Genomic DNA, 22,543 nt, shown 5'->3' on the forward strand with positions numbered 1-22,543 from the left:
TTTTATAAGCTGGTCTCCAACTGTAATAAATTATCTATCTATTTAGTGGCACTTTGCAAGAGGTTTGAAAAGTGGGGAAGAAGGGGGACCAGTAGAACCCTTGGTGGGCTGCCTGCAACAGGCTGTAACAAAGGGATAGGCTGCATGGCTGCATCCTCTGTTTGCAGACCTGAGCCCGCTGCTCCCGAGAGAGGAGCAAAGAATCATCTTGAGATGCGATTGCTGGAAATCCCTCCACTGTAGACGTAGGTTGTACATATGTGTAACTAAACCATACATCATGAAGACACCACAGTCTTTGCTGTGCCTCATTTCCAAAGGAAACACAAACCCTGGATGAGCACCAAGACTGCTGGAATCCTGCACCATTCAGAGATTGGAGTGTTATGTAAAAATACTTTGCCCTTGTGCCAGGATGCATCTGTAGTGCAGTACAATGGCTCAAGATATAAAGATCTTAAAACACAAAGAAGTAACACCTGAATGCTTGCAACTCCATTGTTTTGGGTGTGGAGTGAGATGCTTTAATGTGGTCTGTTTGTTGGGAATCTTCTTACACTGACAGGAGACAACCACAGAGTAGCTGAAATTCAGGGAACGCCTGGTTTTGTTGGGGCTCAGATGGGCTGATTCAAGAAAGCTGATAGAGCATCGTGGTTAAGAGCAGGTGCTGTGAAAGGCAACTCTGCCATGAACTCACTGATTATCCTTTGGCAAGGCGCTTGTTCTCATCATAAGCTACTCGCTGCCCTGTATTATGGGCGTAATAAATACTGTGGCCACTTAAACAGTGCCAAAAGGAAAGAGGGCAGAGTTTTTCCACAAAACTGGCATATAGAAATGCAATATATCTATCCATAATGGAGAAAGCTTTGACCAGGTGACCTATGTGTGCTTGCTCGGGTGCATCTTTTGAATTTGGCCAAATAACAGGAACCCTTCCAGGGGAGCATGAAAAGTAAGCCCCCTATAATATGCAGAAACAGTAGGGTTGTACATCTTTTTATCCGGCAAAGACTGTGCCTATAACAGTCACGTGACAGACAGAAATTGAACAGGTGCAGCCTTCCCCTGCATGCCGATGCAGCCATGGCAGAACCTGTATCGATTGAATTTCTAACTCTTAAAGCGATGGAAGCTTGGACAGGGGCAATATATCTGTGCACGAGCAGCTGTATAATCCTACATGTGGCAAGGCAGACTGTGTACGTATTAAATTCAGTTGCTGTAATAACAGGCAATATACAGTTCTGAAACTGAGCCCAGCAGCAACCCCCCTTGTTTACAGAATTGCAAATTTCCCTGACACGTTACTGATGCATATACTTTCCCTTTTTTGCGAGAGGAGAGCGGGAGCTTCTGTCCGTTCCGCGGGTTCAAATGCAAGACAAGTACGAGCTGCTACGCGCAGCCTGCAGGGCGATCCGCTCGGCTGACTTCCAACAAAAGCGAGAGAGGGAAAGGGAGAACTACATTTCCCATGATGCCTTTTGAACCCGGTAGTAACTGGCAGTGGCGGAGGGAGAACCACGTGTTTCCCTTTCTCCAGCCCACCGTCCTCCTTTCAGATCTTGGAGACTCACTTTGCGTGAGCGACAACTGGCAAAACAGTTTGGGGGTTTTGCACTTTCTGCACCTTAGGCTGCTATGCTGCCTTTTCCCTTTAGACACTTTGCTAAGGTAAGGCGTGGGGTGCGAATGGCAGGAGGCGGGGAGGAGGTTGGATCTGCTGGGATCTCCTAAGTTGAGTGTAGGGAAGAGATGCAAAAGGAGGGGGGGGAGGGGGTTCCTTAGTCCCACGCGCAACTTCACCGAAGTGCTCTGCAGGTCAGTGGCTGTGGATGTTTGGAGCACCTGGGCGAGTGCGCGTGGCTTGACTTGTAAAGTGGAACTGACCTGAGCGACAGCTCCATCCTGCCCCCTCTCTCCTCCCTCCCCATATGCGGGGCGCCAGGAGGCCTTTCCCTAGACAGTTCAGTTCTGGAGTGTCTGGGGAAGTAGTTTTTTTGCTCCTCGAGTGAGTGAAGATCTGTCCTCACTGATGGCATTCTCCCCCCCCCCCTACCCAAATGGGACTGTTAAGTCGTGCAAGTTTGGAGAGGCAAGCTTCTTGGGTAAGGAGTTTATATACCCGCCTGAGGGTTCAAAGCCAGGGATCTGATAGCAGCACCGATCTGTGCGCCATTCTGCAGCTCAATTATTATTTAATTCTGGCTTAATGGCTCTTGGATGCGGCACCGAGCGAGGTAAAGAGTTATCTTGACGTTCCCAAGACTGCTGGGAGAGGTTTCAGCTGATAATAGAGTCTCAGTCACGCTTTGCTGACTTTTATAGGCTAATTTTTGTAGCATCTCTTTCCCTTTCTCACTGTCCTATCTGACATTGCAGCTTCGAGGGAAAGAAAGGGAAATTGGCAGAAAGAGGCCCAGGTTCGGAGTGGGGGAAGGTGGGGCGGGAGGAGCGGGTACAAATGCAACTTGGGCAGCTGCTTTATCACCTTACCAAAGTCTCTTTGGCAGAGGCTTCTCTCTCTGGCACCAGTTGCTATTTGATCTCTTGAACCCAGTCAATAAAATGACATACCCCCTGAAAACGGCTTCCTGATTCGCAGGCTAAAGATATCTGCATTGGGTAACATGATTACAACTCGAAATTAAAAGGAAAGAGTTTCTACAGCCAGTGAACTGTAAATATTTTGTAACCCTTCCATCCCGCAGTCAGAAACAAGTTTGTGCCTGCGCTTTACAAGAAAAAACAAACAACCTCTGCAATTTGTAGAATCACTTTTTGCTTAGAAAACGATGATGGTTTTAAAATGATGCAGGGAGTGTTTCATTCATAGGCCAAGATGCATTATTGAGTTTTCCCTCCTTGCTGATGCAACCGAGATGAGCTGGTTACATCATCTGCAGAGGTGATTATGAGTTTTAGATGTTTTTTCAAAGTACAGCCTTTTTTTTATTAAAAAGAAAAACTGCCTCCTTTTAAATGCTGTTGGCTGGCATTTGTGTTGCCCTTCTTTGAAACATGTGGGAAAGAAGTAGAAAAAAAAAGCAAACTCTGCGTGTGCACATGCAACCCCCCCCCCCCAAGCTGGACTTGCCAACTCAGCATTCAGCAGCAGCAGGAGTTGTTGTGTCTGCTGTTCTGCACAAATGAAGCTCACTTGACCATCTGCAACGTAACACCATAACAAAGCCCGCTCTGTTTCAGCAGCCCTTGAAGCGGCTCCTCCTGCCACCTCACCACTCCAGCTTTTTCTTTCAAGAATTCTCACTGTGTTGCTTTTTCAGTGACGGAAGTGGCAAGAAATTACTCCTTTCCCCAAACTCTCCATGTTAATGCAAGCAAATGCTATTCTGTAGGTCCACTGGGGCAATGAGCAAAGAGGCTGATAAACTTCAAATATTTGCTGCTTTCTAGACTTCTTTTTTATATATGTTAGTTGGTTGGATGATTTATCTGCCTGCCAGCCCCCAAACTTCATAATCTCCCACTGGGCTCAACAGCTGCCTTAGATTACAGAAGGCTGTAATATAAATTCCTCAGCACCCATCTGGTTTGCATGATAATAACCTAGTTCTGAAATGGACATAACTGCTAGGGAAGGGGGGCAGTGAGAAAGCCCCAGTTGGCAGCTCCAAGATCTAGCATGGCATAGTGGATGGAGTCTTGCAGCTGGGCTGGGATGTGAAATCCCTGCTCCGTCACAAAGCTTGCTTGGTGATTTTCGGCTGGGTATCCATAGCCGTATTCAGGCATTATTCTCTGTGTCAGCCTTCCTGAACCTGGTGCCCTCCAGATGTTTTGGAACTACAGTTCCCATTAACCAGAGCCAGTGTGGAAGGGACGTAGCAGGGGCAGAGGGAATGTGTAGCTCTCCAGATAGGGTTGGACTACAAGCCCCATCATTCCTGAAAACTGCCCATACTGGCTGGAACTGATGGGAGTTGGAGTCCTAGCAACACCTGGAGGGCCACAGGTTCAGGAAGGCTAACATGGAGGATACTGGCTGGATATGGAATATTGTTGCAGTGAGCTTTTTGCAGTCAAGAGACCATCAGATGCTCCAAGACTCATGGTTCTTTTTGTGAACGTCTATTGGTTTGTTTTTTTGAATGGTAGGGAAGCTGGTGAATGCCAGTAAACTCTCTGTGTACTGCTTATGGTGGGACTTAATCCCAAATCCAAGATGGCTGTCTGCCTCTGGAATGAGGAGGCTTATATTGCACAGGCGTACTTTCCGCATGTGGGATGATACACAGCGAGAGAAAGAGAGGTTGGGTGGAACACACACACACACACACACACACACACACACACACGATGGCAGGTGGGGAGAGAAATCTACACAATTTTGCAACATGTCACCTATTTGCTATAGACCTGATTTAATTGCAACTTTTCATAAGAAAAAGGCTCCTACTACTGGTGTCAAGCAGGTCTCATGGGATATGCAGTCAGGGTCTCCTAGAAATCCAACAGGTTTGATGTATTCTTTGCTCTGGTAGAGCAGTGCCTGGATTGCAACATGCGCAGCCGAACTTCCAAGATGGATTGTGCCCTTTGCTCATTCTAATGTGTGGAAAGATCACCATTTGGACCCCCTGCTTGAGTCCTCAAAATACTAATATAACACTCTCTCTCTCTCTCTCTCTCTCTCTCTCTCCCTCCCTCCCTCCCTCCCTCCCTTCCTTCCTTCCTTCCTTCCCTTTTGCCAGCCCTTGCGGAGATGCTGCCAGGCTGCGGGGAGTTTGCGGGCCCAACACAGCAAAGCAGCTGCTGCATCGGCCAAGGAGACGCCAGGCTGGACCGGGCAGGAGAGCTTGGCCGAGAGTGACCCTGAAATGTGGGCGCTGGTGCAGCAAGAGAAGGATCGCCAGTGCCGGGGTCTGGAGCTCATTGCCTCAGAGGTGGGTGTCTCCTTCCTTAGCCCCGGAGTGCAGCACAAAAGGGTCTTATCCTTTGGCTGGCGAGTGCTGTCTCCTTCCTGGTGTAGTGGAGAGCCAGTGTGGTGTAGTGGTTAAGAGGGGTAGTCTCGTAATCTGGGGAACCGGGTTCGCCTCTCCGCTCCTCCACCTGCAGCTGCTGGGTGACCTTGGGCCAGTCACACTTCTTTGAAGTCTCTCAGCCCCACTCACCCCACAGAGTGTTTGTTGTGGGGGAGGAAGGGAAAGGAGAATGTTAGCCGCTTTGAGACTCCTGAAGGGGAGTGAAAGGCGGGATATCAAATTCAAACTCTTCTTCTTCTTCTGTTAAGGGACCTCTCTTGGTCATACAGGCCTTGGGTCTGATCCAGCAGCTCTCTTACACACTTGAGAGTGCCTTAAGAGTGTATTCAGCCCCAGCTGCCTAAGCCACTTTTGGCCCTTGTGCCTTCAGGCTGAATGCTTGACTACAACTATGGCCTTTTCCAAGGGATGCGATTGAGCGTTCTTTCTTAGTAAATTACAGGAGGAGAGGCTTTCTTTAACCTCATTTGAAGTATGCAGTTTGAGAAATAAATAGTTCATGAGGACTAGCTGCTGTGTTTTTAAACTGCGTTTTGGTTTTAATTCTTCCCTTATAATTTAGTTGCTATTTAATGAATGATGTTTGATTAAGTTTTGGTGTTGGCTGCTTTTGAGCTCATTAGTTTTAAAGTGCCATAATAATTTGAGAAATAAATAATAAAACATTTGTAATGCACAGTTTAAATGCAAAATGTTTAAAGTCAGGACTGTAAAAAATATTTCAGATTCTTAGGTTTCAAGAATGAGGTCTTTTTAACAGGGCTGGAGAAGCTTTCAACCTAAGTGTCCAAAGGAAAAGAAAAAACGCTTTGGGATTTTCTACCCCCCGCCCCACCCCCTCTGCTTTTATAATCTTTACCTGGATGTATGGGTTATTATGAATACAAAGGAAAGGCAGTTAATCTGGGTTCATGAATGCAGAATGCAAAGGGGTTGGATCCAGATTAGGTCATGCTTAAAGCTAGACCCACTGACATCAATGGAGCTTGACTCCCATTCGTTTCATTGGTTCTGCTCTAAGCATGACTAAATCTGGATCCAACTCACAGTTATGGTCTTGTATATATGACATGCATAGCTGCCCAAGGCATTTTGCTGTCAGAAGCAAAGGGCAAGAGGCTTCCCACCCCTATTCTACATACAAAAGCTGATTGACTGACAGCTCAATCTTACTTCAGTGCTGGCAATGGGACAGCCTTCTCCCCCACAACTTTAGGCGTCAGGCTAATTCCAGGAGCACAGGGCTGGCAGTGTAGTGCACACACAGCTCTGTCCTCAAACACAGCGGAGTACCAGGAGGGATCAGAAGGAATGGCCAGAGAGGCTGTTGCTTTCCCCTGCCCAGCGCCTCACTCTGGCTAATGCTAGGGCCGGCCCTACTAGCTTTAGAAATGACTGGAGTAATAAAATAGCGTAAGCTAATGAAAGGAAGAGGGATTCTAATCTGACATAGAACTAGTCTGAGTTTTTCATTTTTGAATCCAGATCCTGGTGTATGGGCAGGAGGAGATGTCTGACATTTCTCTGCATGTCTTCCTACCCACTGTTCTGATCATCACACCCCCAGCCGCTACTTGGCCCCAAAGTTGCACCTCACTGTGGTCCCAGCCTGGATCAGTCTCTCTCATCTATTTGGCCTTCCCCTTCGGATGCAATTCCTATTTCTCTTTTCAAAATGACAAGCCTGGATAGACTACTGCAGAGCAAGACTCATTACCTTGTCTGGGTCTTAGTTATATCTTATTGCAAGGTGAAAAGGTTACTCCATTTTTATTCACCTGGAAAGAGAAGCATACAGCCTGAGGAACATGGCATAAGAGGGATGGAATGTTTCTAGCTCTCTATCTATTGCTTGTGTGTGATTCCCTTCTCTCTCTTTTTTCTCTTTACCCCTCCATCTCTTTTTTCTTTTCAAAATACTGTTTATTAATTTTGCACAAATTTTAGAAAACAATAAAATACAGTAGAAGAGAAATGGCAAATCACATTTTGATAAACAGATATAAGTAATATTGATGACTATCTTATACTTCACAGTAGGAATACAGACATAGGAAATGAGCTAAAAAGAAAGAAAAAAGGGGGTGAAAAAATATCAATACAACTCTACAAAAATCATACAACTTTAACACATTCCATATATCAAGGAGTATGGGAAGCTTTTAACTTTTGAAACTCTTTCTCCCACATTCCAGAATTTCTGCAGCCGAGCTGCACTCGAGGCTCTTGGATCCTGCCTCAACAACAAGTATTCAGAGGGCTACCCTGGCAAGAGGTAATGCCATTGTTTAGTAGTGAGACAGTCTGGGTAAAATAAATCAGTAATGGGTTGGGATGGAGGGTCCTGAAAGTGGGTGAGCAGAGATTGACCAGGTTTGATGGCCTGCTGGCCTGCAGACTCTTGCAGTGGATAAAAATGAGGCAAAGATGTTAAAAACTTACCAAGTAAATATCACTGGGGCTCGAGTTGTGGAGATGTTAGGCCTGGTGCCGTCAGTTTTTTTTGGGCTGCGGATAAAACATGAGGGCAAGAATGCAGGAAAAGCACCCTGAGAGTCAGGGTGGCATCGTGGTTAGTGCTGGGCTAAGACCTGAGAGACCAGGGTTCAAATCAGCACTCAGTCATGAAGCTCACTGAATGACCTTGAGCCAGTCATAGTCTCACCAGGCTCTTGTGAGGATAGCAGTGGAGAGTGGGGGAGAACCACAAACATCACAGAAAAGAAGTGCCATTCCGGAAGAACAGCAAGGGGCAAAATAGTGGTTCCCATTCGATGGGGGAGTGGTGGCCCTCTAGATCTTGTTGGGATTCACAGCCCCAACCAGCATCGCTGTGGGCCTTTAAATGTCAAAGTCGTGTCACAGGATGAACCTAGGGAAGAGCAGCTCACACTGTAATGTCTAAGGGCACCAAGGAAGAGGGATGGAAGGGGGTGAAAGAGGGAATAAGCCAAAGGAAGACTTAGCATTAGTGGGAAGAAGCTATGGCTGGGCAGGGGAGAAGGTGTACAAACTGCGTATGAAGAAAAGTCCTCTTTTCTCTTCTTCCTGAGACTGCCATGGATAGCTTGGGGCCTGTTTCTTACAGTGAAGAGACAGAATGCAACCGCCACTGAATTGTCCCGGTGCGCCTGGTGTTTGCCTGATGCATGGAATGGTCCTCCCTTGGAAGAGGCCTGAGTGAAAGAGCCTTGGGCAGGGCCCATCTTGGGCCTGGGCTGTTGCCTCTTTGATTGGTTATCACCCACAGAAGCATGTTAGGATGAAATATTAGGAGTGACAAGAGGCGGGGGAGGGGCATTTTGTCATCTGGGAAAAGAATATGGTAATGAAGAGGCGGGTGCATGAATAGTCAGCTGCGGAGCACTGGGGTGGCAGCAGTAGGCTTTGCTAGGGGATGGTGGTCTTGGCAACTTCCTTTATACATTGTGGCATGGAGAGGAGCGAGTGGGGTCTCTCTTTGTTTTTCAGTGTCTTCTTCTCTGGTTCAGAGATAATGGCGGCACCAGGGCAACGGATGTGTGGGCTGTTGATGTTTTAATTCTGCTTTCCCCTTTGCCTCCTGACACAGGTATTATGGTGGCGCTGAGGTGGTGGACCGCATTGAGCTGCTGTGTGAACGCCGGGCCCTGGAGGCTTTTGACCTGGACCCCGAGTGCTGGGGAGTGAATGTCCAACCATACTCTGGATCTCCTGCCAACTTTGCTGCCTACACAGCTTTGCTGCAGCCCCACGAGCGGCTTATGGGCCTGGACTTGCCTGATGGAGGCCAGTACGTTTGAAGTGGGGTGTGGAACTGGGAACTGGCATGGCTAATAAAGGCGCAAGCGAGGAAGGTGTAACTGATGGAACTGGGATGGGGAGGTAGAAGGAGCAGGACTGCAATGCTGACACAGTGGGTCTTTGTGTGGGGTTCAGGGCATTGTGGTGATAAGATCCTCCACAGGATAATGGTCCCCTGACAAAGCGACATTTGCTGGCCCTTAGTCAGTTTAATATAGCAATTGGTTTTTCAGCTTTGTGTCTGTAGAAGCTTCTGGTTCCTTTCTCCCTCTGGTTTGTGGAGATTTTGAACTTGTATTTTTTGGGGACATACTTTGCCTCGTGTAGTTACTAGATCCACTCTGGCTCATAGAAAATCCCGCTTGGAAGTGACTGTCCTAATTGAGGACGGATAACTAGTTAATCTGTGGGTCCATTTGGGTGGGAAGGTTATTACTTGGTGCCATGGTCAGAGTTCTGCTATGACTGGGGCTTAGATTATCTCCTGACAATATGTCTTCCCTATTCTTGCAGCCTAACGCATGGTTATATGTCTGACATCAAACGTATCTCGGCCACGTCCATCTTCTTCGAATCCATGCCCTACAAACTGAATGTGAGTGAACAGAAATGTGTCCCATCCTTCCTTATTCCAAAATACCCCCAAAGCAGGTTATATTCATAAATGAAACATAAAACTGAAACTTCTTGTTCCAATAAAATTCAATCCAATCATTAAAACAGCAGTTTAGCAGGATTTCACAGACAATCATGGTGCTCATAAAAAACATTTTAAAGCATTTTAGAAGAAACAGTTTTACAACCAGTCATGGTATGAGTGGTTAAGTAATCAAAATTTAGCTTAACCTTCCAACTGAAAAGTAGCTGCGGGAGGGATTTACACAAATATAGGGCCACCACCAAGTAGACCTTGCTTGTAGTACTTGCCAATCTAATTGATTTCAGTGTGGGGAGGCTTATTATTATTATTATTATTATTATTATTATTATTTATTTGCCTTCATGTATACAAAATGTACGCCGTTGTGTGTGAAGTGTTAGCTGTGGTTTTCTTAAAAAATAGTTTTTATTAAGATTTTTCTGTGTTGCAAAACAGATAAACAGGGAATCACCTCCACTTTCAATTCATAGTCCTTTTCACAGTTCATTTACATTTAGTGAGAGTCACTTTTGTCATAGACATCTTGCTGCTGGGGGAAGAAAGGGGGCAAGGGAGATGGGGGGGCATTGTACTTTTGTTCTGTTGACTAGTGTTAGTGTGCGGGGTTTGTGTCAGCATCATGTTGGTAGGTAGGGGTTTGGCACCTTTCCCCCTCCCCACCACCCCACCCATTTCCTCTGTGCTGAGAGTCTGTGTAGGATCCTGCCTGCAGTTCTACAGCCCTTCTACATACCATCAGCTGCCTCTACCCTGTTGTCAGCTACCTTGCCTGGAGAGGGAGACACTGCTGTGTGGTGTGTCTCTTCTCCCCTCCCCACCCCCACCCCCCTGTATCGGCAGATGAGAACAGGATCTGTCCAGTGGCCCAGATTGTTGTCTCTCCCACCCTCCATGGAGCACGGTTGACAGGTGTGTGGAGCCACCCACCTGCCAATCACTTTACTTCATAAAGATGTCAGGTGACCCATTTTTGCCCACATGGTTTGAAATCAAACAATGCAGGCAAAGGCACAGCCTGAACGGAGCATTTTGCAACACCCTTGGGTAGCAATCAACAAGCCTGACTATCAGGTGATTGCTGGGCCTTCTAAAGCCCAGTGTAGGGCTGGGCAATGTTAGGTTTTCAACACTGCGATGTATCACGATCTGGTGATACACCTTGAAGTTGAAACCAGCTGCATTGGCCCCAACCCACAAGGCATGGGGTGAAACTGCTGCAGCGCTCAGTGCTGGAACTGAGGCACTTTCACCCAAGGGCTTTGTGGGCCAGGACGATGCAGCTTGTTTGCACTGCTCAGGTGGGGGGGCGGGAAGGCTCCTGCCCCCAGCTGAGCAAGCCCAGTCTCTCCATTGAGGGGCAGACAGCTGTGCGCCCCTGAACAGAGAAGTTTAAAGGAGCCAGCAACCCGCCTCTGGCTTGCTCCTCAGGGCTCCCTCCGCCTTCGGGTTTGTGGGGGGCGAGCGAGCTGCCTCTTTCTCTTAGCAGAAAGAGGCAGCCCGCTCACTCCCCACTTGCTTGAAGATGGAGAGAGCCCTGCCGATGTGGGGGTGAGGGGCAGGTGAGCTACCTCTTTCTCCTAGGAGAAGGAAGCAGCCTGCAACGGAGGGAGCCTGATGGGCTCCATTCTCAAGGCTCCCTCAAGTGTAACGGAGTCCCCCACCCCACCTCCAGCTTGCGCAAGCCAGAGGCGGGTTGAGGGCACTGTTACACTTCCCTGCTTGGGGAAGGGCAGCCAGGCAACCCCAGAATGGAGAAGTTTAAAGGAGCCACCTGCCCAAGCGGGCAGCCAAGGGAGGAACAAGCTACATTGGCCCCTCAACCGTATGAGGGCCAGAGTGCAATGGCTGCTTCACCCAGCAGTATATTGCACCTGAAACCGCTGCTGCTCCTGAGTCCCTCTGCTGCCAGCGGCCGGCAGCAGCTTCTTTCTCCCTTGCATGCTGAGCGCTGGTGGCAGAGGGACTCAGCAGTGGCAGTTTCACCCGCAATATACTGCCAGGTGAAGCAGCCACTGCGATCCAGTCCCGGGTGATATATCAGTACACCATGGCTCAGCTGATCGTTGGGCATTTATGATGGTACACAGGGCTTTGCAGTCCAGCTGATTGACTGTTCCTGCAAAATCTCTTTCTGCTCAGCCATGTCCTTACCTGCTCCACATCTGATGGTGTTTATGATGTCAGGTATGGGGCAGGTGGGCATGACTTGGCTGAAATGGCCTGGCAGTCAAAGGGAGGCCTGTTGAGCCTGTTTTAATGATGCATTTTCTGTTGCTGTAACCTGTCCTGGGACCTTCGGGTGAAGGGTGGATGGTGATGATGACGATCTAGGTGCCCTTATAGTCTTCTCCCCTAGCTAGTTTTTTTGCAAACAAGGGTCAAGCTTTTTTAACCACATATAGATACTGCTTGGAAGTAATCCTTTCAGGAATCTTAGAAGAGGTCTTCCATAACCTGTGTAGCTTCTTGTTCCTCTTCATAACTATCCAAATTAAAATACATTATGCGCAGTGCTAAAGAATGCAGATTAAATCATGTAAAGAAAAGAGTTGAAATTTGGCAGATGTGCTCAGTTTGCGAAGCATGTATGGATTTGGATTTCTTGGGCACCTGTTGTTTTAATACTGGCAAGATGGCTCTGTGCTATTCCTTCAGCCTCTTTTATCTTTAACCTCTCACTTCTTGAGTGCACTTTGCCCACTGATTATCCCTTGCACAAGATTACGGGTGAAGGAGATAATTTCACAGTTCACTCACATCCACTTTTCCTGAGTGGCTCTGAAGTGCAGTTGCTGTTTTTTCCCAAGGCAATGTGAAGAATCCTCTCCTCTTTTCTACTCCCCAAGAAGGGTCAGTTCTCTGTGTGCTTGACCACTTGGCTTGCCTCTGCCAGCTACACAAAGATGCCTGAAGTTGAGAAAACATTCTCGCAACAATGCTGCCTTGTTCTGGGAAGGAGAGGAGGCAGCGGCAGCGGCAGCCTCTTTATAGTTCTGCATTCTCAGTCAGTATTGGCAGCCAATAAAACTGATTGTGGAGAGGCTACCTGGTGGCAAAAAAAGAAAGAAAAGATCTCTGTTGTGATTTATTTATTTTGAAAATTATCACAAATAAAATGTAACAGCAGTCCAGGGTAAACTTGGGTAAACGTAAGGCTTAAAGAGCCTTAAAAAAAAAGAAAAGCTTTTCTGTTTAATCATATCATCAATGCATACTGTGTTACAGTCAAGCACAAGGTAATAAGAATAAAAATAACTTAAATATTTTAGCTCTGGATCGTAGCATTTTTAAAATTGTGATGGTTTTTATGCAAATCCCAATTTCTTATCTAAAATTTTGAATTGATTTGATGATAATTTAACTGATACAAATTCTTTAATCTCTTCTATTTTTCTCATTTTTGGCTCTCCTTCTGAAAAGTCTAAGAATTCATTATAGGTACCCAGTTATCACTCATATTAATTTTTTATTTGCTTCAGCTTCTATTGGGGATAACCACCTTGGTGTTTTGTTTCCTAATAAATTTAAACAGGCATTTAAAGGCGGTTGCTATTATTTATTTTATTTCATTTATGAGTCTCTTCCCATGAAGCATCTGAAAGTGATTTCACATTACAGTAGAAAGATCTTTTAGAAATTTCATATGTATTCTGGTCTCCACCTCACAAGAGACCCGAGGGAGGTTATTCCAGAGGGTGAGCCCTCTGGTGGAGAAGGGCTTTCATCCATGTTGCCACCAAATGACAATCTGCTGGTCCTGGACTCCTCAAAAGATCTCAAATATCAGCTGGTCTGAACCAGAGAAGGCAGCCTGCTAGGCATCCTAGTCTTTTAGCTAAAAGTATCCCAACTGCAGTCCTTTCTGGGGTTTCATAGCCTGGGTGTTCCTGCAGCCATCTCTGTCTTAGAAAGGCAGGACATCAGACAGCTTCAGCCAGCTACAAGCATCTTAACAAGACATTAGGCAAGGGGGCAGTTGAGACGTAAGATAACTCGTCTTCATATGTGGTGTGAAGGCAGCCCATTGCCAAACCCTGCTCTATGGAACCTTTCTCTCCTGTGTGTGCATTTATGGGTGAAGGGAGAAATATTGGCTTAATCCCCAGGCGTTAACCCATCACTTCCCTCCCTGCAGCCAACAACAGGATTGATTGATTATGATCAGCTAGAAGTAACAGCCCGACTCTTCCGCCCGCGTCTCGTCATTGCTGGGACCAGTGCCTACGCCCGCCTTATTGACTACGCCCGCATCAAGAAGGTAGCCCCTGGGTGCAGTGGGAGGGCAGGCAGTTGTAGGGCTTTGAAATGCATTCCTGCTTTGTTGTAAGCCGCTTGGAGCATGTTTTTTGGGGGGTTGTGTGCAAAAGCATCGTACAAATAAAATGACTGAATGAATAATGTGTATTATCCCTACCCCACAGTAAAATTCAGTGGAAACGTGAGTGTTAGGGCTCAACTGGAACCTGTTTGCTTCTAATAGTTTTGGATCTGCAAGTAGCTGGACCTTCAGCTGGCTTTGGGCTGGAGTGCAAGGGTGCTTGTTCCTTTTGCGTGTGAGGCATGTGGCAAGGAGCGTGGGAGCAGGAGACTGACCTGTTCTTCTCCGTCAGGTGTGTGAAGAGGTGAAGGCCTACATGCTGGCTGACATGGCCCATATCAGTGGTCTGGTGGCAGCCAAAGTCATCCCTTCTCCCTTTGATTATGCCGACCTGGTCACTAGCACGACTCACAAGACACTGCGTGGAGCGAGGTGAGCATGACAAGGATGGAGTGTGGGGTTGGGAAGCATCAGTCCTCATCATTTGGGGGTGGGAACCTGATGCCCTCCAGGTGGGCTCCCATCAGCTCCAGCCAGCACAGCCAATGAGCAGGGATGTTGGGAGTTCCAGCTCAACAACATCCAGAGGGCATCAGGTTCCCCTACCCCTGCTCTTTGTGAACTCAGTGGAAGAGTGTGGGCTTTGCCCACAAAGTGTTCCCCACCACAGGAGGAGAGGGCCAGAGGTTCCCACTCATTTTTCATCTCTTTGGGGGTTGTGAAGACCCTCTGTGATGCCTTAATATCTCACTTCACCTGCAATCTTGTTCCTAAGGGTAATTCGAGGGCAAAGCTCTCTCTCAGCTAGAGGTCAAAAATACTGGACTTAGGACTTTTGGCAAAAGGTGTTGGGGAATATAAATAGAATTCCTTGCATAATTTTTAGTTTTGCTGGTTATGGGAAAGGCAAGGACTGTCTCCAGCTATTGGAAACCCTATTCAGCTTCCCCTCTGGTTTCTGAAGCTTCAGTGAGCATTGCCCTAACCGTAACCAAAAAGCCTTGTACGCTTGGGACCTATATCTGAGGAGTCCTAGTGATAGATGTACTTTCATGTTCACACTTCCACACTCTTGTTGTCACATGCAGGTCTGGATTGATCTTCTACCGCAAAGGTGCCCGTTCCATAGACAAGAAGACTGGCAAGGAGATTCCCTACAATCTGGAAGAGAAGATCAACTTTGCTGTCTTCCCTTCTTTGCAGGGAGGGCCCCATAACCATGCCATTGCAGCTGTCGCTGTGGCACTGAAACAGGTGGGAAAGGGGAATAAGAGCCCTGCATACCCTTTTGGACAGGATTTTCGATGTTAACTTGTATCACCACTTCCGACTCCCTCGGTGCCCTGAAATGAGCAACATTCACTCTTGGTTTCCCAGCAGCCCCTGCAAAAGAAAACTGTTGATTGGCTAATCAAGTGCATTGCTCAGTGCAAATGATCTGTACCCCATAGTAAGCGCTTCTGTCTCCTTTTGAAACGCGCCTTGCCTTCACGCTTTGGCATTTGTTGTGTGCTCAGTTCTTGTCTCTCCTGTCCTGCCTGTTTGCCTTGGTGGTCTGGACCAAGCCCTGTGTTTATCCTGCCCTGGACCTCAATCCTTCTTTCCATGGTCCTGATTCTGAAAATTCAGCTCATGAACCAGTGAGCCTGATATATATATGCTGTTCCATTAAGTTCTCTTATGTCTGAGAGGAGCTACCTTTTAATCAAAAATGTTGCATCACAGGAGCAGTAAGGGCCCTTTGCTCCCCTGTCCTGCTGGAGTTGGGGCACAAACTCCCCATTTAGGCGTAGGCGCCCCCTGCCTTCTACTCTCCTAGGAAGCTTCTGTCCTCTATATGGTCCGGTACGTTGGCTCTCTTAATTCTGCTAGGAGAGGCTAGATTCCTGCATCTTTTAGAAGATTAGCTTTGATTTCTTTTTATTTCATGTTTTGGTATACTGCCCTTCCTATCCGAGGGTAGTTCCCTCTAAGCATTTACAATGCCAGACAATGACATAAATAAAATGCTACCCCAAGAAAGCAGTTGAAAGAGATGTACTTTACAAATTCACCACAACTTCAGAACCAATTTGGAAAGCGGAATGGGCAACTCATTGTTTAAAACATCATTTTCTTTCTTCTTGGTTTCATTTAAAGTGCTTGAGAGAATAAAAAAATGCCATAGCCTAGTGCCTAAATGACAACAATGTAGGCACCAGATGAACTTCTTTGCAGAGGGGATTCCACAGCTGGGTTGCCACTGATGAAAAAGCCCCCTCTCTTGTTTCCAAGAGCATGGCTATCTCTCTTACAGTTCTAATAACTAGTATTGGTAAACTAACTAGTATTAGTTTGCCAATATTGTGCCAGCTAATTGACTGCCCTCCTTTTGACCAGTTAAGTGCCAGTGTTGGAGAGTGTTCCCTAGAGCAGGACGAGGGAATATCAGGCTCAGGAACCAAATGTGGGTGTCTAAACCCTTCTACCTGACCTTTGGGACACTCAGGCCATGCCCACACCCCCAGTCCAAACACCCCTCTCCCCATTCCACAGCCCTGAGCTGCACCCTCCTTGTTCAGTTTTGCCTGTCTGGAATATGTTTGTATACCCGAAGGAGCATCTCTGCTCTCATCGATCAGCCCGGGCACTGAGGTCCAGCTCCAAGGGCCTTCTGTTGGTTCCCTCCCTGTGAGAAGTGAAGTTACAGGGAACCAGGCAGAGGGTCTTCTTGATAGTGGCACCTGCCCTGTGGAACGCCCTCCTGTTAGATATCAAAGTGCTAAACAATTAAACAACCTTCCGCAGAAATTTGAAGGCAGCACTGTACTGGGAAGCTTTTAATGTCTGATATATTGTGTGTTCTTTTATATTTTTTGGGAAGCTGCTCAGAGTTGCTGGAGCAACCCAGTCAGATGGGTGGGGTACAAGAAATAAATGGTGATGATGCCCTTGAAATGTGATAATGCCTCTTGCTTGTGTGGATGGAGGAAGATGTGTAGAAACATGTGGCTTTTTTGCATGGCTGTATAAAGGCCAAAGTAATGTGCATGGCTCTGCCCACTTTTACTTCTGGTTCCGGCATTCAATTTTGGCTCGTGGCCCAAGGAAGTTTGTCCGTTTGGCCCTTGTACTGAAAAAAGTTCGCTCTCTCAGCCCTGGAGTTCTGGGCTGGGAAGAAACTGAGAGAGTGTTGCCCCTGTGGAGTGACAAAATGCTGCAAGCTGTGCTGCTTAAAGGAGAAGTGCTGATTCTGGCCCACTTTTTCCATTGTAGGCCAGCTCACCTATGTTCCGGGAGTATTGCCAGCAGGTACTGAAGAACGCCAAGGCCATGGCAGAAGCATTGCTGCAGCGAGGATACACTCTGGTTTCAGGTATAGTGAGCACCCTCCGTTTGCTTCTCAGCAGAAGCACACAACCAGGGGAGTCACATGGCAGTAGCTTTTACTGGGCTGTACCATTTCAGATTGCAGGTAGATGGCACATTTTTGGCATTCTCCTATATTAAAAGCTCCCAGCATATACAGAAATTGGTATACAGGGGAGAAGAATTCTAGGCTTAGTTATATCTCTGATATTCTAGTTTAATGGTAGGCACAGGGAATTTTTAATATGGGATGGGATTCAAACATGTGCTTCCCCACCTGCAGTCTGAAATGGCACGTCCCAGCCAACGCCATGCCATCTGACTCTTCTGCTTGTGTGCTTTAGCTCTGGGTCTTGACTTTATTTTGGTGCAGTGGGAAGGGAAGTGTTGGGGTAGGTTAGCCAGTGAGTAGCACATATGGACACGGGTGGCGCTGTGGGACGCGGATGGCGCTGTGGGTAAAACCTCAGCGCCTAGGACTTGCCGATCATATGGTCGGCAGTTTGAATCCCCGCGGCGGGGTGAGCTCCCGTCGTTTTGTCCCAGCTCCTGCCCACCTAGCAGTTCGAAAGCACCCTTAAGTGCAAGTAGATAAATAGGTACCGCTTTATAGCAGGAAGGTAAATGGCGTTTCCGTGTGCTGCGCTGGTGCAGGATCGCCAGAGCAGCTTCATCATGCTGGCCACGTGACCCGGAAGTGTCTCCGGACAGCACTGGCCCCCGGCCTCTTAAGCGAGATGGGCGCACAACCTCAGAGTCGGTCACGACTGGCCCGTACGGGCAGGGGTACCTTTACCTTTACCTTTTAGCACATATAGAGATGTGAAAACCTGTAGCTGTTTGCAGAAGCATGCTATTTGGAATGGGTGGAATAAGAACAGCTGTGGGAAAGTTTTAAATGCATTTTGATCAGTGACCGGAGTGCTGGTTCAAATCCCTCCTCTGCCAAGCACCATATAGTAGTCTCAATCAAGAGGATATCTTCACCTTGGAGATGTGAAAAAGGTGCTCATATAGGACACTTTTTTGAAACTGCTGGTGTTCATGAATCGACCTCTAAAGCAGGGGTGCCTTACCTCTAGCCCTCCAGATGTTGCTGGACTCCCTCTCCCATCAGCCCCAGCCAGCATGGCCAATGGCATCTCACAACATCTGGAGGGGCCACAGGTTAAGCAACCCTGCTCTAAACACAGTACTGCTTCTTCTACAACCAAGCAGTATATAAATTTTATGAAATAAATAAATAAAAATACATAGGATAGTCTATGAATTCAGTGTCAGTTTTTCTGGGGGGAGTGGGTGGGTGGGAAAAGGTGGTCACTAGGATGATTAGATAAATTCATGGTGGATGGCTCCATCAACATGTCCGCCATAATGAAGAGGCTGTGTTGGCAAGCAACTATGAAGGTCTTTAACCCAGCAGAGTAATTCTAATGATCATCATAATTGTTATGAGATGGACCTATTATTTGAGTGTTGAGAATGGATGTGAGTTAGGAAGGTTATACTCTCTCTGTCTCTATCTCTCTGGTTAGGTGGCACTGATAACCACCTGGTACTTGTGGACCTGAGACCAAAAGGCATTGACGGAGCCCGGGCTGAGCGGGTGCTAGAGCTGGTGTCCATAACAGCTAACAAAAACACCTGTCCTGGGGACAAGAGTGCATTGACACCTGGTGGCTTGCGGCTTGGTAAGAACAATGGCTTGAATAAGAAAGTCAGGTGCATGGCTGTTTCTGATGTTCAGAGCTGCGTATAATTACACTGAAATAATCAGATTCTGCCACAAGAAAAGCTAAACTCTGCTTTGAGACGCCTTCTTTTTAAATAATGTCAATTATTTTTGCTCAGGACTGCTAGGGAGAAAAACAGTGGGAAGGGTATGGAAATCTGGGAATAGGTGCACTATTCACTTTCCATGGATGCATCTTGTGAGCGCTGAAATCAGTACTGGGCCCAGAGTTCAGCAAGCTCAGAATCTTACTCATGTAATAAAACAACAACTTTCTAGCCCTTAAGGCTGCAAAAATAGGCTTGAAAGTATCCCAGAAATTAGAGTGAGGAAAGAAAGTTCCAGTATCTTGTGTAAATTTTTGCCCCTAATTAGTATAATAAATTAAGCAGAGTAAGCAAATCACCTCATTTCCAGGTTCTTGTTTTCTTGGCCCAAATTCCTTCCTTCATTCCTTCACTTTTAGTGCAGATTATTTATACTAATGGGGAAGGCAGGCTGAACTGGGATAGGACACTACAATCCATGATGACTCTTCTCTTCTCACCCCCTTCCCCAACACACACCTGGAATACCAATTGCAGAAAACGATATTGGTAGTGTTTTTGTAGGCAATGTGTCAATATGATTAAGAAAGAGAGTAAGGAGAATGGAGGTCTTTGAACTCCTTGTCAGGTCTATGTGTGTGTCCTCCTCCTGCTTATGAGCTTTCGCACCGTCCAGGGTGTTTATTCTTTCAAAGAGAAGAGCTGTTCTCTTCCAATCCCTCACAGGGGCACCTGCACTTACCTCCCGGCAATTCCGAGAAGGCGATTTCCAGAAGGTGGTGGAGTTCATGGATGAAGGAATCCAGATTGGGCTGGATGTCAAAAAGAAAACCTGTAAGTTGTTGGTGTGTTATGGAAAGGCTAGCAGGTTGAATTGGGATGGGTTGTTTGCATGTTGCAGTTACTAGTCCATGTTGACTATCACTAACTTGAGACTTTGACTTCTTTAGTGGGACATCCGGGTGATCTGTTTGATAGACTCATTATATTCAGGGCTCTTTTTTCCAGCTGGAGCTCACAGGAGCTCAGCTCTGGCACCTCTCAGTGGATGCCATTGTCATTCTAAGAGGACAAGGGAGAAGTTTACGGTGAGCACCCACACCTCTTTTTCTAGAAAAACAGCACTAATTACATTTGCTGTTTCTGAATGATGGATTTCCTTGATTCAGCTGAGACCCAAGAGGTCACAGAACATCCTCTGAATGTCAGGTCCTGTCCCCCCTCCCCGAACTGCTTTATTGGCCCTGCTCTGTGCCTTTTAACGCAGAGAAGTTGAGCAAGTCAAGATTTTTTCACCATGTGTCTCTATGTAACCAAAAGTTGGTTAAAGTGGCAAAATGGGGGTTCCTGATTTCTCAGGCTTGGCCCCAGATTTAGGAGTAAAGAGTACATTCTTAGATAATTGAAACTCCTCCCTCTGTGCCTCAGTCTCCCTGTGTTTTTGCAACTCCTGGTTTACTTATATTCCTGCTCTCCTCCTTTTCCCACAGCCAAGCTCCAGGACTTCAAAACCTTCTTGCTGGCTGACCCAGAGACGAAGCAGCGCCTGTCTGACCTTAGGCAGCGAGTTGAGACCTTTGCCCGTGCCTTCCCCATGCCTGGCTTTGATGAACGTTGATGTCATGCCCAACCAGAGACTGTCTGACTACCCCCAGCTGGGCGGGGCTTGCCAGAGGCCAGGTGCTTGGGGTCCCTGTAGTCCTACCTCTGAGAGCCAGCCAGCAGGTGCCCTTTTCTGGAAGGGAGATTGCCTTGGCCACCTTTTCTCCTTCTCCCAATGCCCATTTTATAGTGACTCAAAAACAACTGACCTCCTTTCCGTTTTATAGCAGGACTAGTCTCTGATCCATGGTACCTGTGTAATATTTTCGCCTGCCCACTATGCAAGATGGGTTGTAAGAATTAAACAGCTTCATCTCTCTCCCTTGGCTAAACCAAAACAGAGCATTTTTGAAACTACCTTCTAATGTCGTGCCCTTTGCCACCCATGTTTGAGAGTGTTTATGTATACATGTGTACATGCTCACAGTACCTTCTCTGGCCAGAAGCACACGGCCAGCAATATTAACATGCACACTTGTGGGCTTCTAAGTACCATGCAGACAGAATTATGCTTTGTGAGATTGTAAGAAGAACCTTGCTGGATTAGGCCAAAGCATCCTTTGCTCCCAGTGGCCAACCAAGTGCCTCTGGGAGGCCCAGAGCAGGACCTGAGACCAGTCACTCTCTCCTGCTGCTCAGAGGCCTGTGCCTTCCATCCTGGGGGTCGGCTCAGATGACTTTAAAAGGAGATTCGACAAGTTCATGGAGGACAAGGCTCTTGGTGGCTTCTGGTCATGATGGCTGCATGCTACCTCCCGATTCAGAGTCTGTGTGCCTGACTATGTAAAGAGAGCACCTTTCCTGTTAATTACAGAGCTTTAACATTAGCTTGTCCAATGAGAGCACAGAGAGGAGTCATTTCCTTTGACATGGTGAAGGCAACATGACTTGCTTGTTCCCTGAAATTCTGCTGTGGGGAAGTGGTTCTGTCAATGCTCCCTACAGGAGCCAGAGATGCAGCCCCTGCATCCAAGTGGTTCTTGCAAGTTTTCCAGTATGTTGTCTCCTTGTTAGGGCATATGTAAGGCTGCTTTCGCAGTGTCAATATTGCACAAAATATCTACTTGCTGTAGGTTTATTGTGTGAAAAATGGATTCATGGATTGGCCCTGTTTTATTAAACAGGAGAAGCACATCCAGCCCCTCCCCCCCTCAATGTGAATGTAGGTAACTTTACTACTTGGTAAGCTGGTCTTCTCCTAAATCACTGTCTGCTTTCCTTCATTTCTGGTTGGGTGAAGAAGTGTGGTTTAGGTATTTGTTCTGACCAAGTGGCTTAACGACAGGATTCTACATGGTCAATGGACCCCACTCTTCCACTACAGACAGGAAAGGAATTGAGAGCACACTCGTAGAGGAGAAGTGCAGAATATTCTCACATGCCAACGCATGCAACCTTTTTAAAGCTGCAAACATAACTCCCAACTCCTGCATATTTTCTGTTTCTCAGAATTAGGCTCGTTGCTTACTTCTGCATGCTGACTCTGCCTTCTGTAGAGGGATGTTTCTTGTGGAGAGCACTCTACATGAATCTACTAAACTAGATTTTATTTGGATGAAGGATGGTGAACACAAGCTTCTCTAAGTCTGGCAGAGGTGTCTCTGTGAACAACCCAGAAGATGAATGGGGAAGCTTGCAGCAGCCCTTCAGGTGTTATTGAACTGCAGCTCCCAACATCCCTCGCCAGCTTGGGCTGATGGGAATTGCAGTCCAACAACATCTGGAGGGCCTGTGCTAGATGGAAGGGCAGTTGCTGCTGCTTGCCTCCCTGGGGAAGTAGCAATCTCTGGCCATCTATTATTTGTCCTTGGGGCACAGTTTGTGTGCGCATGCATGTCCACAAATGCAGTAGTAATGACATGTGGTGAGAGGGAGAGATTCTTTTCTATTGTGTTCTAGAAAAGCATGTTTCTGGGCCGAGGCTTGCTGCATTCCTCAACTTGACTCTTTCCTGGTCCTGCGCACTGGGATCTTTGGTGGCATAAGGTCACCAGTAGGGACCATGAGTATGTATGTGTGTGTGTTTTGCTACCCCAAAGT

General features: G+C 47.0%; 1 protein-coding gene across 1 annotated transcript; it reads left to right on the top strand.

Annotated features, from left to right (window-relative positions):
- Window positions 1–1,521: 1,521 nt before the first annotated feature.
- SHMT2 (serine hydroxymethyltransferase 2) lies at window positions 1,522–20,822 on the top strand. Its single transcript, XM_081851758.1, has 12 exons — window positions 1,522–1,680; window positions 4,722–4,913; window positions 7,208–7,287; window positions 8,584–8,784; window positions 9,309–9,390; window positions 13,592–13,714; window positions 14,067–14,206; window positions 14,863–15,028; window positions 17,030–17,129; window positions 18,658–18,813; window positions 19,628–19,735; window positions 20,392–20,822. The coding sequence occupies exons 1-12, from the start codon at window positions 1,648–1,650 to the stop codon at window positions 20,517–20,519; spliced, it is 1,509 nt and encodes a 502-aa protein (XP_081707884.1). The 5' UTR covers window positions 1,522–1,647; the 3' UTR covers window positions 20,520–20,822.
- Window positions 20,823–22,543: the final 1,721 nt, after the last annotated feature.

Source organism: Podarcis erhardii (genome assembly GCF_964252035.2).
Source record: "Podarcis erhardii genome assembly, chromosome: 2".
In the NCBI taxonomy this organism is placed as follows: Eukaryota; Metazoa; Chordata; class Lepidosauria; order Squamata; family Lacertidae; genus Podarcis; species Podarcis erhardii.